General features: G+C 40.7%; 1 protein-coding gene across 9 annotated transcripts in view; it reads right to left on the reverse strand.

Moving 5' to 3' along the window:
* MAST4 (microtubule associated serine/threonine kinase family member 4) overlaps window positions 1–14207 on the reverse strand; it is a 575337-nt gene that overhangs the window by 332106 nt on the left and 229024 nt on the right. Inside the window, exon 1 of one of the 9 annotated variants that reach the window (XM_049707894.1) lies at window positions 2737–2843. The exons of 7 other annotated variants lie outside the window; for them this stretch is intronic. In XM_049707894.1, the coding sequence (XP_049563851.1) occupies window positions 2737–2775 (39 nt within the window). In that variant the 5' untranslated portion in view covers window positions 2776–2843. Of the gene's footprint in view, window positions 1–2736; window positions 2844–14207 lie in introns of those variants that run through there. One more of the 9 variants, XM_049707895.1, reaches the window with a different exon arrangement.

Genomic DNA, 14207 nt, shown 5'->3' on the forward strand with positions numbered 1-14207 from the left:
TTAAAAAACGGATCAGGGCTTCCCTGGTGGCGCAGTGGTTGAGAGTCCGCCTGCCGATGCAGGGGACACAGGTTCGTGTCCCGGTCCAGGAAGATCCCACATGCTGTGGAGCGGCTGGGCCTGTGAGCCATGGCCGCTGAGCCTGTGCGTCCGGAGCCTGTGCTCCGCAACGGGAGAGGCCACAACAGTGAGAGGCCCGTGTAACGCAAAAAAAAAAAAAAAAACGGATCTGTTCCGATTCTAAGCATCTAACACTAAGCATCTATTCAGTGTAACAGGCCAATAGACTCTTATTATTAGATAATATATTCTGTCATAATGACCCCTGTAAATAATGCTAACTGTCTTTACTGGTGATTCTTCTAACTTAAAATTAAATTCAAACAACAAATATGGAATAAAAACATAACTATTTCATCTGACTAGTAATGATATGGCATGCTATAAAGAATAGAAATCATCTTTGCTTTCAACAACGTGATACTTATTGAGGACCTTCTATATTCTAGTGTATTTATTACATGGCCTTTAACTTAAAAAAATTCAGTTATGTCTATCTCCCATGTAGTATACTCAAAAGTCACATTACAGCATGCATTTTACAGAAGAATAAACAGACACCAAGAGGGTATGTGAGTTGCTCAAGATTACCTAGCAACACAGTCAGAATCAGTCATACAAAAGTGTAGGTTTCAGCCTAGGTTCACTACAGGTATGCCTCATTTACATGTTGAAATGTTTCATATACAGTAGTATGTATCTGTAAACTAACGTAATTTCTAAATTCACTAGGTGGCGTTGCTCTTAAGAACTCTACAGTGACATCATTTGTAATACAAATGTATACTTACACCTTGTATTTTGTAAATAGTTTCCTAATATTGGAATTTCTGAAAACGGCTACTCTGTATGTGCAATGCCTTTTTAAAAAAATATTGGCTATAACGGGAGTAAAAGAATAATAGGCTTTGTTTAAGCCAAAATAAAGTAACTATGAGGTGGCAGAACTTTTATGCACTGTTATGTTGCTATTTCTCACAATGTGGAGAGTTTTATTTCATTTACAGTAGAAAGCAGACATTCTCCTTATTATATAGTAGAATATGGCAGGTGTAGTAAAAGTGGGTTAAGTACAACGAAGATCTAACAGTCTAAGTACTATATTAACTAGCAATGTTTCCTTTGTTTTGTTGCAAATCTTAGAAAATAGCTTCATTATTTTAAATAGCCACAATAATGATTTCTTTATTTCTAAAATTGAAAGTTCTATGAAATCTATACCCCTCAAAAGCACCATATATCTCAATCATATCCTCTGAAGTTGTGATGATATGTATTACAGAAATAAACCACAAAAAAGAGTTTCTTAACAAAAACACATTTTAAATTATCTAAAATGAATTAAAGGAAAGAGAAAACTCTCAGCAGAACTGCCATCAACATAGTAATAATCTGAACCATTAGGAGTTTAATAGAGTTTATCATCTCTTTAACAAAGAGCCTTTCCATATTTAACCAGCGACCCCAGAGAGGACGTGGACCCACACAAACAGCTGTGCATTACCAGAACTTCATAGATGTGATGAAAACAAAGAAAAGGAAATCCACAGCAGTGACTAACCACACTGTACATTCAAAACAATGACCACACTGAGAATCATTAGAGTCAGTCTGTTTACTTAGGTTTGGAACAATAGATGACATTTAACCCCAACTTTTTTAATCCCTCTTTTGTTTACCTACAAATAATCCTTTAGTTTATCTATAATATTACTATAATATTAGAATAATATGAATAATATTAGTAACTGACATTTAAAACAAAAAGCAGACAGCTAGCCCAGCTGTGAGTCAAAGACAATTAAGGAGTATCTGAAACATTTCTACATGTGCCGTATATTCAGTCTTCCCAAGCACTTTTTTTTTAATCTCAAAAATAATGAATGAGAGTTTAACAATGGCTAATGATTAGAGTCTTTCACAGAGAAAACTACCACTTACACACAGGAAAAAAGAGTTATCAAGGAGTTAAACGGACTAATTTTGAACATACTCACATTTTGGCTTCCTGAAACTTACAAACGGCCAAGCAGATGTTTTTTCCAAGTTTTCTGATCTGCCAAGTTTTAACTTGGAATACATTTGTATACTGAAGTCACAGTAATTAAATTAGAGAAATTTGGGCACAAAAAGCAAGGCAGTAAGACACATATCTTTCCTCATCTCAACATAAACAAATTACAGGGAACTTTGATTGAGCTGCCAGCAGAAACTTTCATCTCACTGACAGGAGGAAACCTCCCAGCAGCTGCACACATCTGCAAGGCGATCAGATAGATGCTGCGGAGCCCGACACAAAACTGAGTCCCGTGTTCCCAGAACTGAACAGAGTTGCTACCCTTGACAGACTTCCCAGACTTCTGACAGAATGCCCAACCGGCTCATCAGATGTCACTGCCAGCCACGATTTAACTATTCTTGAACAACCAGCAGAAAAAAATAAACAACCAACAAAGTCTCAAACTAAAAGTCATATCTATTGTCTCTGACAAAAGAGCCTTTCTCGTTGAACCCTGTGACGGGTCACTTAGCTCTGTAACTAGAGACTTAGCGTATTCACGTTGCTAAGAACTGTGCACGTATTTGTGCCCAGTAAAGGAATGAAAAGGGAACTTTGAAATCCTCCACGGCTGGCCACTGGCAACCCTACATTTCAAGAATGGAAGGATCTCCTACCTGGAGCCCTCTTCGTCTTAGAATGCTGGACTCATCCATCTCCCCCTCCGCTTTCTCTGAGCCTCTCACAACAGTCTAGCCATGCTGTACTACCTCTACTTCAGCACGCTAATTCAGAGCCCAGCAGCTGCTAAACACTTACATCACGCTCTAGCTGATTGGAGCCCGGGGTCAGCTGGTCCCGCTTAGTTATTCACTCCAGCAACTTCAGGGATCACGGATGCTTGCAGTTCGGTGGGAGAGCGCAGCAAGTGGGCTCAGACGCCTAATGCATCCATCCAGGCGGAGGAGCCTCTTGCTAGTAGATAGGAAATTGTGGGAGCCCTGCTTTTTCTTCTCCTTCAAAATACTGGCCCTGGCATTCCAGGTGACCAGAAGATGGCTTTCGGCAGTGGCCTCGGGTCAAGCCCCTTCGGAAGCAACTATAAGGTCAAAGTGGCTAAGTAAATCAGCGGTGACAGAAACCTCTGTAAAAGGCAGCTGCTGATTGGGATGGTGAGAAACTAGGGCACAGCTGGCCAGCCAAGCAGCACCACCATGCCTGGCGTTCATCTCTTCTGATGGCATCAAAGAAAAGGAAATGTTGCAGAACACACACGCTGCCGGAAAACCTGAAAACGGAGGGCTCAGGGCGGCTGCTCTCCAGCCACAGCGGGTGGAACACCTTACCCCTCCCAGTGTGAAAGCCAGTTCATTTACATAAATACCTTGCCGGTGGATTCCTAGCCCAAAGATACAGTTTAGATTTTAATTTCCCTTGTGATAACAACTTCGTTGATACTGGACCAAAATGTAAAAAGGAAGAAGAAATTCTAAGAGCCATCATTAGTTGGAATAGTAACCTATTTCTAGTCCAGAAGCAACTAAAAAAAAGATTCCCATCATGTGCAATTTCACAGCCTGTTTCAGCTTGTTTACTCCGCTCATCCTCATCTTATTTCAATTCAAAGCAACCAAGAGATGAATATTAAGTTTTCATTACAGGCCTAGCACAGGAGTAACAATATACGATGCTACCAATTTATAATAAATTATTCCCCCTTGATTTCTCTTCTAAAGATACTGAAATTAAGAGCATAGTATGGTCCTGAGAAGCAGACACTAGGGCTACCTGTAGTTTGTCTCGGAACTACCTCCTTCTTCACTTTATCCCTTAGAAAGTCTTTTTTTCTTGAAAGAAAGGTAGTTAGGAAGGCAGGCATAATTTTTTTTTTTAAGTCGGTCATTTCTGCTTTTTACCTAATCCAGATAACCAGCGATTTCTAAACACGGGGGGTGAGGAAGGAAGAGAAAAATGGTTCCTTACCCAGCCACCTGCTATTACACTAGCTTTCTGTCTCTTTCTGCCTGTCAACACACTATTAGGCTTGCCATCAATTGATTAGATTATGTCATTAAAAATAGCTCAGGGATTTATGAATCTAACCACGGAGGAAAATTGATTGCATTTTATGTTCCCAAACCATCTTTGCCTACATCTCCAGACATACAAAGAGAGAAACCCTGTCAAGAAATGTCACCCCTCCCTCACAGAAGCAACCTCGGAGAAGGGTATCTGGGTATTTTTTCCACTTAGGCGTGCTCATTTGATACCACTTAAAGGAAGAAAACCCCAGAGAGTTTTTGTTCTTGTTCTCAGGTGGAGGAGTAATGCCATCTCTAAAAGCAAAGAAAAAGCACAAACCTGTTTGCTGCTCAAGCCAAAATGTACCCCCAAATTCTAGCACAAATGATTTTTAAGATTTTTTTAAAACTACATATTTTTGTTTAAATTCAAGGACAAAAAAAGGAAAAAAAAGAAAATCTAGGGGTGGAAGGGAAGAATCAGTGTGCTATCTGTGGGAGAATCTGCAAAGCTGGTGGAAACAGATCCCATCCTTGACAGGCCCACCTGTACTTTAACCTTTTCCTGCAAAAGGAAGGCCAGTGTCTTCAATGAAAAGAAAAGGAATGACAGTTGTTGCCCTTCCTCCCTCAATTCACCCTCCTGAGAGAAGAGCTTAAACAGCTCCTTGAGTGTGAAGTGCCGTCTTCAACAAAGTGCCTTGGCTGGGGTTCAGAATATATTTACCAACTTAGATGTCACTGTTATCTGCCCACAGAGGCATAAGAAAGTCCTAACTGAATTTAGGAAAAACAAATCACGACCCAAGAAACTGAACTTTTAAAAAGCAAACGCCGAGCATGGTGTCCTTAGACATGCTTGTGATCTGAGGGCTGTGATCTTCATTGCGCTTGTCCTTCTAGAAAAAGTGGGGTCTGATGGAGGACATCAAGTTCCCACTAGAGAAAAGGGAAAAGGCTTTTCCCCTTCAAATAAGATCATAGGATACCAGGAGGAAAAAACAAGTAGAGCCCAGAAGTATCTTTTCTGTGGCCGGCCAAGTAAGCTGGTGGGAAGTGCTATCAGGAGACACTTCGAGGATAGAGTGACAAAAAGTCAGGTGATGTGCATCCCAGATAAGTGGGTTCTGTGCATCTTAGGCACTTGGCACCTAGACCTGTTTGGTGGCTGGGAGTGATAAAAAGGAACTTGGCTAAGGGTGAAAAGTATGTTTCTTAACAAAGGAATATTCTGAGACAAAAATCTAGGTTAGTATTCAACCATTAACTAAGTCTAAGATGAGGATTATGACCATTGCACCATCAAATCTGGTATGAAAAAATATCGATTACCTGTCAAAATGTATCACTTTGAGAAGTGATACACATACATTTTAAAGAAATAAAACCAGCCAGAGGCAAAAACATTTGGGACAAAAATGAAAGGCTGCTGAAAAATAACATCAAGCAATAACGGCTTAGCAGAGAGAAGAGTAAAACGAAAATTGCTACATTGACCCTTTGCTATATATTTTCTCATCAAGATAAGCCATGTGTTAAAATGCAATAAAAACTTCAAATGATGGCACTAGTCACAGGTAATAATTAGGAGTTAGTCTAATTTCCATTAATAAACTCAGTTTTCCTGCAATTTTATACCTTCATGTAATATTTTCACAATACTGTGAGTCAGTTCACAAAGTACCAACCTCAACATGTATAGCTTTTACGTGTGTATTCAAATAAAATCTGGTAGGCTTTGTCATTCATTGTAATCTAAATCCAGGAGCTTCACAGTACTTGATTTAAAAAAAAAATTATTTGTACGGATACACCTCACGCACACTCTACCGTAGGCATAATTTACTTCATAGAACACTCAGCATCTGTGGACACTCTAATAAAGGCCACATTTAAATTTTATTAATTGTAAAAATTAATTAATAAATGGCTCACAGAAACAAAAACAAGACCAAATCCAGAGTGAGAAAAATCAGGGGAGGGATGGGAAGCGTTTGGTTGTTAAATATTTTCACAAAGGGAAAGGATAAGATTTTGTGATCACTGACGTCCACGTAATGTCATTTGGTGGCAGGATACAGGTTTGTCACCTGATTTACACAGTCACATATTTCTCACAAATTTAAGAACCAGTTACCGCTCCACTCTAGATCCACATTGGTTACACTACAGTAACTGCACCTTCTGATTTCACCTACTCTTCAGCAACTGAATGTGCACTGGGAAACGGCGGTGAGGAACACCGCGAGGAATTTCTTAAGCACCACAGATGGGGGACGTTTCCAAACGTAACCTTACCTACTACACTCCACAGGCTAAATCCACTCCCTGCCAGCAGCTCTCAGCCTGTGGCTCCTGGACCACTTATCCAAAAGCCACGGAGGTGACGCGTGAGGGATGTGAGGGGTAAGTTCCTGGTGGAGGCAGGGGCTTCCCTCTCCAGATCTGCCATGACCACAGTCTGTGGTGGGATTTCCCCTTAAGGTCACTTTGTGTATTTGTGGCAGTGATTACTACTTAGCAAGATAGACAAGTACCCACAAAACGCACTAACTACCATATCTTGTCTGTTACTTTTAGACAACGGACCAAGGATTTGTACATCTCTGTTCATTCATGAGGGAAACCAATGTGGCCAAGTGGATAAATCCCTTCATTCATTCATTGATTATGTTTTCCACTCACAGATAAATGCCAGTGGCCAATGAGTATGTTGTATTTTTAAAAAGGTAATATAAAGGTCATAAAAAGTTACAAATAAGAAACAGGTCATTCATGAAAATGTATGTAAAGCATCCGTTATCGTGAATATTGTTATTCCTGTGTCAATTTAAGTGGTAAAGAGAACACTGAATGCCAGTGACCAATGTAACTGTGAGATCTGCTCAAAATACATATAAATATTTCAGCGCTTATATTTAAAATCCTTCTTAATTTTAGCACTTTATTTTCCTCCATGCTTTATTTCTAAATAACAATAGCCAACAGATATTGAGCACACAGTATATGCCAATCGCTGCTCTAAGTACTTTGTACAAGTCATCTCATCGAATTCTTGCAACCGCTCCATGAATTAGCTATATTATCATCCCCATTATACAGATAAGGAAGCTGACATCAGAGAGGTTAAGTATCTTCCTAAGATTACACAGCTAAGGAAAGGCAGAACTGGGATAAGAACCCTGACCAGCTGACTCTTCAGTTGGGGTTCCTAACAGCCCTATTGCCTCCTAGTGCTTAAACAAAGAGGGAAAATGTGCTTTCAAGGTGAATGCAAGGTGTCAGATTTTTTAGCTTCAAAAGGCAAATTACCACATTCTAAGCTGTCAATGGTCAGAACACACCAGAAAAGAGCATTTGGAATCTCAGATTCCATGGCCATGTGTCTCTAAAAGACAAAAGGAGGAGGGTCTCAGCTGCTTTGGGGCCCGAAGGGAGAAAGGTGCCCCTGGGCAGGAGTGGGTAGAGGAAGAGGGCGGCCAGAGAAGAGTTCTGGGGTGTGGCTCTACTTCTTAAATGCATCTGAGCCTCCAGAGGCTCCACTCTTGGAACAACTCTTCACCCTTCTGGGTCCAAAATTATACAGTTCTAAATATAACATGCACTTACTTACAATCAAGTGAATTCCACAGAACTAAGGCCCCCCCTTTCAGTTGTTGAGGCAGCGTACTACACATCCCCATTAATTTGTGGGCCTTTAGCAGCTCTTCACTCTCTAGTCTGATACTCTTCCGTTTTCTGGAATTTACCACTGGAGGCACTCCGTAAATCACTCTTTCCTTCCAGGTGAAATGACTCTGGGCAAAGCTGTCCTGGGCAGTGCTGAGAAGCTGAAAGGGAGGGGAAACCCCAACCCTGACTTTTCCTTCCATTTTCCGGAAGTCATGACTCCCCAGAATCCTTAGAAGAAAGTACCCTGCCCTGAGAGCCAGTGCCCAGGGCAGGCTCTACCAGCCAGACACTCAGGTAGCTGGGGAAAGCCCCTTCACTTTCTTGAGCTTCAGTTTCTTGTTTGTGAAATTAAGATATTACTATGGGCTTCGCAGTGGGAAGCTGGGAAGAGCAGGAGGCCACCTGCTGGGAAATTGCAAAACTGGTCCCAGTGTCCTCAAGATAGGAGCAGCCCATGCCCCTCACTCTGGACACCTGGTCCCTCCCCTACTGACTGCACAATCAGGACTCCAAACTCCCCTCCCTCCTCCAGGCTATTAGCATCTCATTGAGCATCTGCTTCACATGCCACTCAGCTACCTGCCTGGTTTCAAGCCTCCTTCACCCTGCCGGGAACGCGCGAGAGGCTGAGGGCGAAGCTCAGCTTCCCCGGCAGTCGCTTCCTCATCACTGTGCTCCCAAGTGAGAAAGCAGCGCTCTGACACCAGGGATGTGCTGAAGCATGGGGGCTGAAGAGCACGCTGCAGACTTCAGTGTTAACTCTGAGAGCAGGTTTAATGTCTGGCTACAGTTGACACTTATCCTCATCCCTGCCTAACACCGTGATATTACAGCATTAGTCTAATCTTCAGAAACATTATTTATTAAAGTAACATACAGGGGCTTCCCTGGTGGTGCAGTGGTTGAGAGTCCACCTGCCGATGCGGGGGACATGGGTTCGTGCCCCGGTCCGGGAAGATCCCACATGCCGCGGAGCGGCTGGGCCCGTGAGCCATGGCCGCTGAGCCTGCGCGTCCGGAGCCTGTGCTCCGCAACGGGAGAGGCCACAACAGTGAGAGGCCTGCGTACCGCAAAAAAAAAAAAAAAAGTAACATACAAGTGAACCAGAGATGGATCACTAGTGTCATCAGTGCCCAAAAGTATAAAGACACCCAGAAATAGGTTCCATTCCATTTAAAGTCCCAGGAGATATTATGCTCAGGAACAAACACTGAAACTACAAATTACCTTGTCCTATATTTTAAAATGGTCATTTAAAATTGTACAATAAAGTTCAATCTTTATTGAACATTATTGTAAGGTAAAAAAAAAAAAAATGCAGTTCATATTGCATGTGTCTTTTTCTCCCCAAAGAAAAAAATTTAAACCTGTCAAGGAGACTAAAACAAAGGGCTTGATGCCTTCTAGAGAGAGGAGGAATTTTCCCACTCAAAAGAAAAGAGGGGATCTAACATCTTCCCACTGATAATACACCGAAGTCTGAATTTATCCAAAGAGTAGCATTTTCTAAAACACGTTTCATTTAGCAAAAATTGCAGGTGGTGTCAGTAGCAAGGATATGCCTCTGAAATATGCTGCATCCCAGGCTTCCTGCATGGAGCTGTATTTTCCATCCTGCCTGTAATCCTGAAAACTGTTACAATGTATGCAGTTGGGGACTTGCACAATGTAACATGCATGATCTCGCTTAAGCCTTTTCACAAGAAAGCTATATTGTCTTGACATCTGCATCACCTTTTTAAATCTAATTATTTCTGGCATATTAGCCATCAAATCACCACTGACAATATGACAGGAATCATGGTACTGAAAAAATTACATCCTGGGAGGAAATAATAAAATATAAATCACATACGTAATTTTCTTTTGAACATTTTAACAATGACACCCTCATATACATATGAAATATAGCAGACTATCCTCATTAATGCCCCAACATCAATCACAGTAGGAAAATATTCTCTACTTTGTGAACACACGGATCCAACAAAATATAGCATTTCTAATAAAACTGGGTAATACAACTTCATTTTTTTCATCGAGGGCATTTATGAAGATCTGACAATGGAAAATAGCTCCAATATTTTTTTTTTCAATTATGTTCCTTCATCTCCAAATGACACGGCCAACACTGGGACCGTAAACTAATATTTAGCAAACTCCTGTATTTCATATTAATATAGATGGAGATGGGAGTAGATGAGTGAAGTGACATTGGCCGTACTGCCAGCACAGGGTGCCTGCCCATTGTATGAGCTTCAGACATGAGTATGTCCATCTGTTTATATGCTTGATAATACTCCTGGCATCAAATAAGCATTGATATTTTATGAGCTTCTGAAACAGGAGATATTCCTAAAATTATTCCTAAAGTGATGAGATCTACCTAGAGATAAAAGATGAAGATTATTTTCAAATTTTGAACTCTACTGTCTATATTCTGAGTTTAACTACAGAATCAGAGATTATAAAAGCACTTTCAGACTACGCATGTATTAAACTTTTCTTTTTTAATCCTACAGTGACAAGAAACTAAGTTCTAGGTTAAATGTACTGTTACCTATCTAAACTTCTCAAAAAAAAAGTAAACACAAGGGGAGAAAAGATAAGGAAAATCTTCTAAGAAGAAAAATCAAGCTAGTCACCTTGGAATTTAAAAGCTGATTGAGCAAAGACAGCGTGCTACATAAAATTAGCAAGGGATTTCATACAGGAAGTAACCACGCATTCTTTCTATGTCTCTGTGTTTGCATCGACATGAATTATGATACAGATTTGAAGAGACTTGAGCAAGCTGTTTTAAACCTGATGATCACGTCTAGAACCTTATTCTACCTTGAGGCTCCAGGTTAGATTAATTCTGAAGTTTTGCTGGGAACCTCATTCTGATCTTGTTTGGATTACGTACAGAGAGCCAAGCACTTTTGGAGAGGTCCACATAAAAATGATTTTAAAAATAAGTGGCTTTCTTTGAGGCAAGCAGGTGGCAGTCAGATGTCCCCCCTGAATCCTGTCATTCTACTGCTTCTCACATTTGGTTTGCCTTTCTTTCCATCATCCTGCACTAACACGTCATCTGACTTAGAAGTGAGTAGAAATGGGGCTGTGCCCACAATTCATTTTCAGTTGACCAACAGTTAAGTACTCCTTGGAACGCTATCATCTAACATGGTAAGCAATGTGAGTTCCACTTCTCTACGGTGATGTTAACTGTCTTCTACCTTCCCTGAAATGTACTCTTCAGAGAAGTACAAAATGTACTCCAGATTCTACCTCATTAATCCCCATCAGCTTCTTTCGAAGGAGAAAAGGAAGAGACTGGTTCAATTTACCAACAAGGAAAGTGAGGTGATGAGGTTAAAAGAAGAGCCCAAGGTCAAGGGAACAGTAAAAAGGCAGAGCAGACAAAGGAATTCAGGCTTCTCAGGCTGGGTCCCAGTGCCCAAATAGTAGCCACGTTCCAAAAATACCTCCCCTCCCTCCTTCACTTTTGTGGTTCTTCCCACCACTACTTCAACAGCAATTCATGGGCAAGGGCTGCCCTGCAAAACTTTCAAACAGACAAATAAGAAAACCAAACCTGTGCGTTCCCACACATGCGCATGCATAGGGGAGAAACAGAAGCATTAACTGAAGGTCAGACCAAGGAGACAAACTTACGAAGTCATATTAAGCACTACCTGATGACACAGTGCCTCTCTCTCTCTAGTTCAATAAGAGGATGCTGCAAACACAGCGCTTAAATTAGAAGTACACACGGGGCTTCCCTGGTGGCGCAGTGGTTGAGAGTCCACCTGCCGATGCAGGGGACACGGGTTCGTGCCGCGGTCCGGGAAGATCCCACATGCCGCGGAGCGGCTGGTTCCGTGAGCCATGGCCGCTGAGCCTGCGCGTCCGGAGCCTGTGCTCCGCAACGGGAGAGCCCACAGCAGTGAGAGGCCCGCGTACCGCAAAAAAAAAAAAAAAAAAAAAAAAAATTACAAGTACACGCACCACAGATAAATTGGGTTTTTTGTTTCTGTTTTGTCGTGGCAGATTTCTCTCTACACTACAAGAACATATAGTCATGCATCATTACTCAAAACACCATGATTCTTGGGGTCACATTATACATTTAGTCCATGACTCTCATCTAAGACCTTGACGAGCAGCCTCTCCCAGTTTTTCCTTTCTCCATCTCTTAGCCCAAGAAGAATACTCACTTGCCTAGCTTTCTTAATAATATTTTAAGTTATAAATGTAATAGATGTTTATCGTGGAACATCTGGAATAGACACCACCATGTCATCTCTAATTTACTGAACAATGATTTAGTACCCTGATTTTTTTTAAAACACCAAAATACACATGCACTCTCATATATACAGGACATGGAAATTTCTAAAAAGTGGTCTTGAAAAATAATTCTTAAAGTAAAACTAATAAGTGGCTTTCACAGACTGAAATCAGTATACAACAGTCTTCCTAAGGTAGCTGATTTAATTTCTCTCTAGTCTATATGAAAATACAGCAGGGCTCTGGTGCATTCTCCTTAAAAAATCAAGGAAATCTCTCTCAAGTTTTACAGACTGATATAAAGTCACTATGTGCTATTTGAAATCCCCAGCTCATTCATTTATATTCATTAATCTTAATGATCTCATTAAGGCACAATGTGTTTCACAGAAACGAACTGTATTTTTCCAGAATCAAACATTAACAATTATGCCTCCCATTATCACCTAATAAAATCATATAAAATTTTAAAAGTCGTAGGCACGTCACTGAATATTTGGCATGGTAACTGATTTGCATTTTTAATGCTACAATAAATTTACCAGATTATCATCAGTTAGATAAATTAATATTCTTTAAGTAAGGCAGGCAATAGGGAATTCTTCCACTAGAAATCAACAACACTCTACACTTCCTTCCTTGAGATTTACTGAATACAGGCTTAGTCCTCCTTTGTCCCCTTATCTAAAGCTGGCTTTTGTGACACAAGCTAATACCACACAGGAGAGCATATTCCTCTTTAATTTTATATAATTATCATCGCTTTAAGAAAAGATAGGAAACTAGGAAATCTAGGCTCTTCAAGTAAAGGAGAAATATCTACCTGGGCAGTAAAAATGCCCTGAGTCAGAAATGCATGAATCAACTTGCTTAAATCATTGTATTACTATATATATATATAAAATACATATACTTTATGCCCTTGATTCAGAAACCAATCACTAAGCAGCTGCTATGGGTTAGGTATTAAGATGGATATTGAGAAGAGAAAGAGGAAAAAAACTCAGTTCCATCGGAACATAGTCACGGGATCCTAAGACACATGAAAAAAACAGACAAAGTCCAAGGGGATCGGTGGAGTCACATGCACAAACATACACTCAAGGTGCTGGTGCTGCAAAAGTACCAAGGAAGGATGGACTCAGACGGGTGGGTGGAGAATAAGGGAGGTTTGGGGAGAGGAAGTAAATGGGGGTTCCCAAATTTATCTGCACATTAGAATCACTGGAAGACCTTTTATAATTTCCCAAACCTAAAGCCACGCCCAGACCAATTAAATCACAATCTTGGGGGTGGGGGGAGGCATCAGTAGTTTCTGAATCTCCTGAGGTGTTTCCACTGTGCAGACAAGCTTGGGAACCACTGGTCTAAAGGGAGTGGGACTACTAAGTGGGGGAGATAGGGAAGATGACAGGAGCTCAGTGGTAAGAAGGTCTCCACTACTTACCACTAAGCTCCTATCATCTTCCCTATAAGTGATTATTCAACTTGAGAAAAGGGCAAGAGGAGAGAGGTGATGGGAAAGAGCAAGGAAAAGGGAGGATTGATTCCTGTAGCCATGAAAGAACACCACTTTAATCTCTTTTCACCAAAGACTAGTATTTCCACGGAAAGACAAGGCACTTTTTGTACAACCTTCCTCTAAAATTGAAGTTCAGTGAACTGGATAAGTCCTGTCTTGGTCTTACTAAACACATCACTATGACTCAATTATTAAAAGCAAACAGGATCCTTCATCTTTTCCTTCTTGAGGTTTCCCCGATGCCACCAGAACTCCGGTGATGATTTTATACCTCACCTGACAACCTTGGATGCCTGTCACCACTCTCCTCCGAGACAGATAGGAAAGGACATTTGTGAGGAGCCTGTTAATTGTGTTCTTTAACTGTCCTCTAAAGAAAACTGAACACAATAGGACATGTGTATCCTGACTGTTTTATCTATAGAAAATATTAATAGATTAACTCTGATTCCATTTTGTCAAACAATACACAGAGATTCCTTACCTTAAGCCATCAGGAAAGATATAGACTTCTTTAGGGAAAAATGTGTAATGCAATTCTAGTACTTTGCTGGAAAGCAGGAATTTTTTAAAAATCCTTACTTGCCTTCTGAAGTGCATGATTTAGAAATACGTTACCAATTCCACTACTCAGTTTTCAGAGGGGACACTTGTATTT

Source organism: Orcinus orca, chromosome 3 (assembly GCF_937001465.1).
Source record: "Orcinus orca chromosome 3, mOrcOrc1.1, whole genome shotgun sequence".
Classification (NCBI taxonomy): Eukaryota; Metazoa; Chordata; class Mammalia; order Artiodactyla; family Delphinidae; genus Orcinus; species Orcinus orca.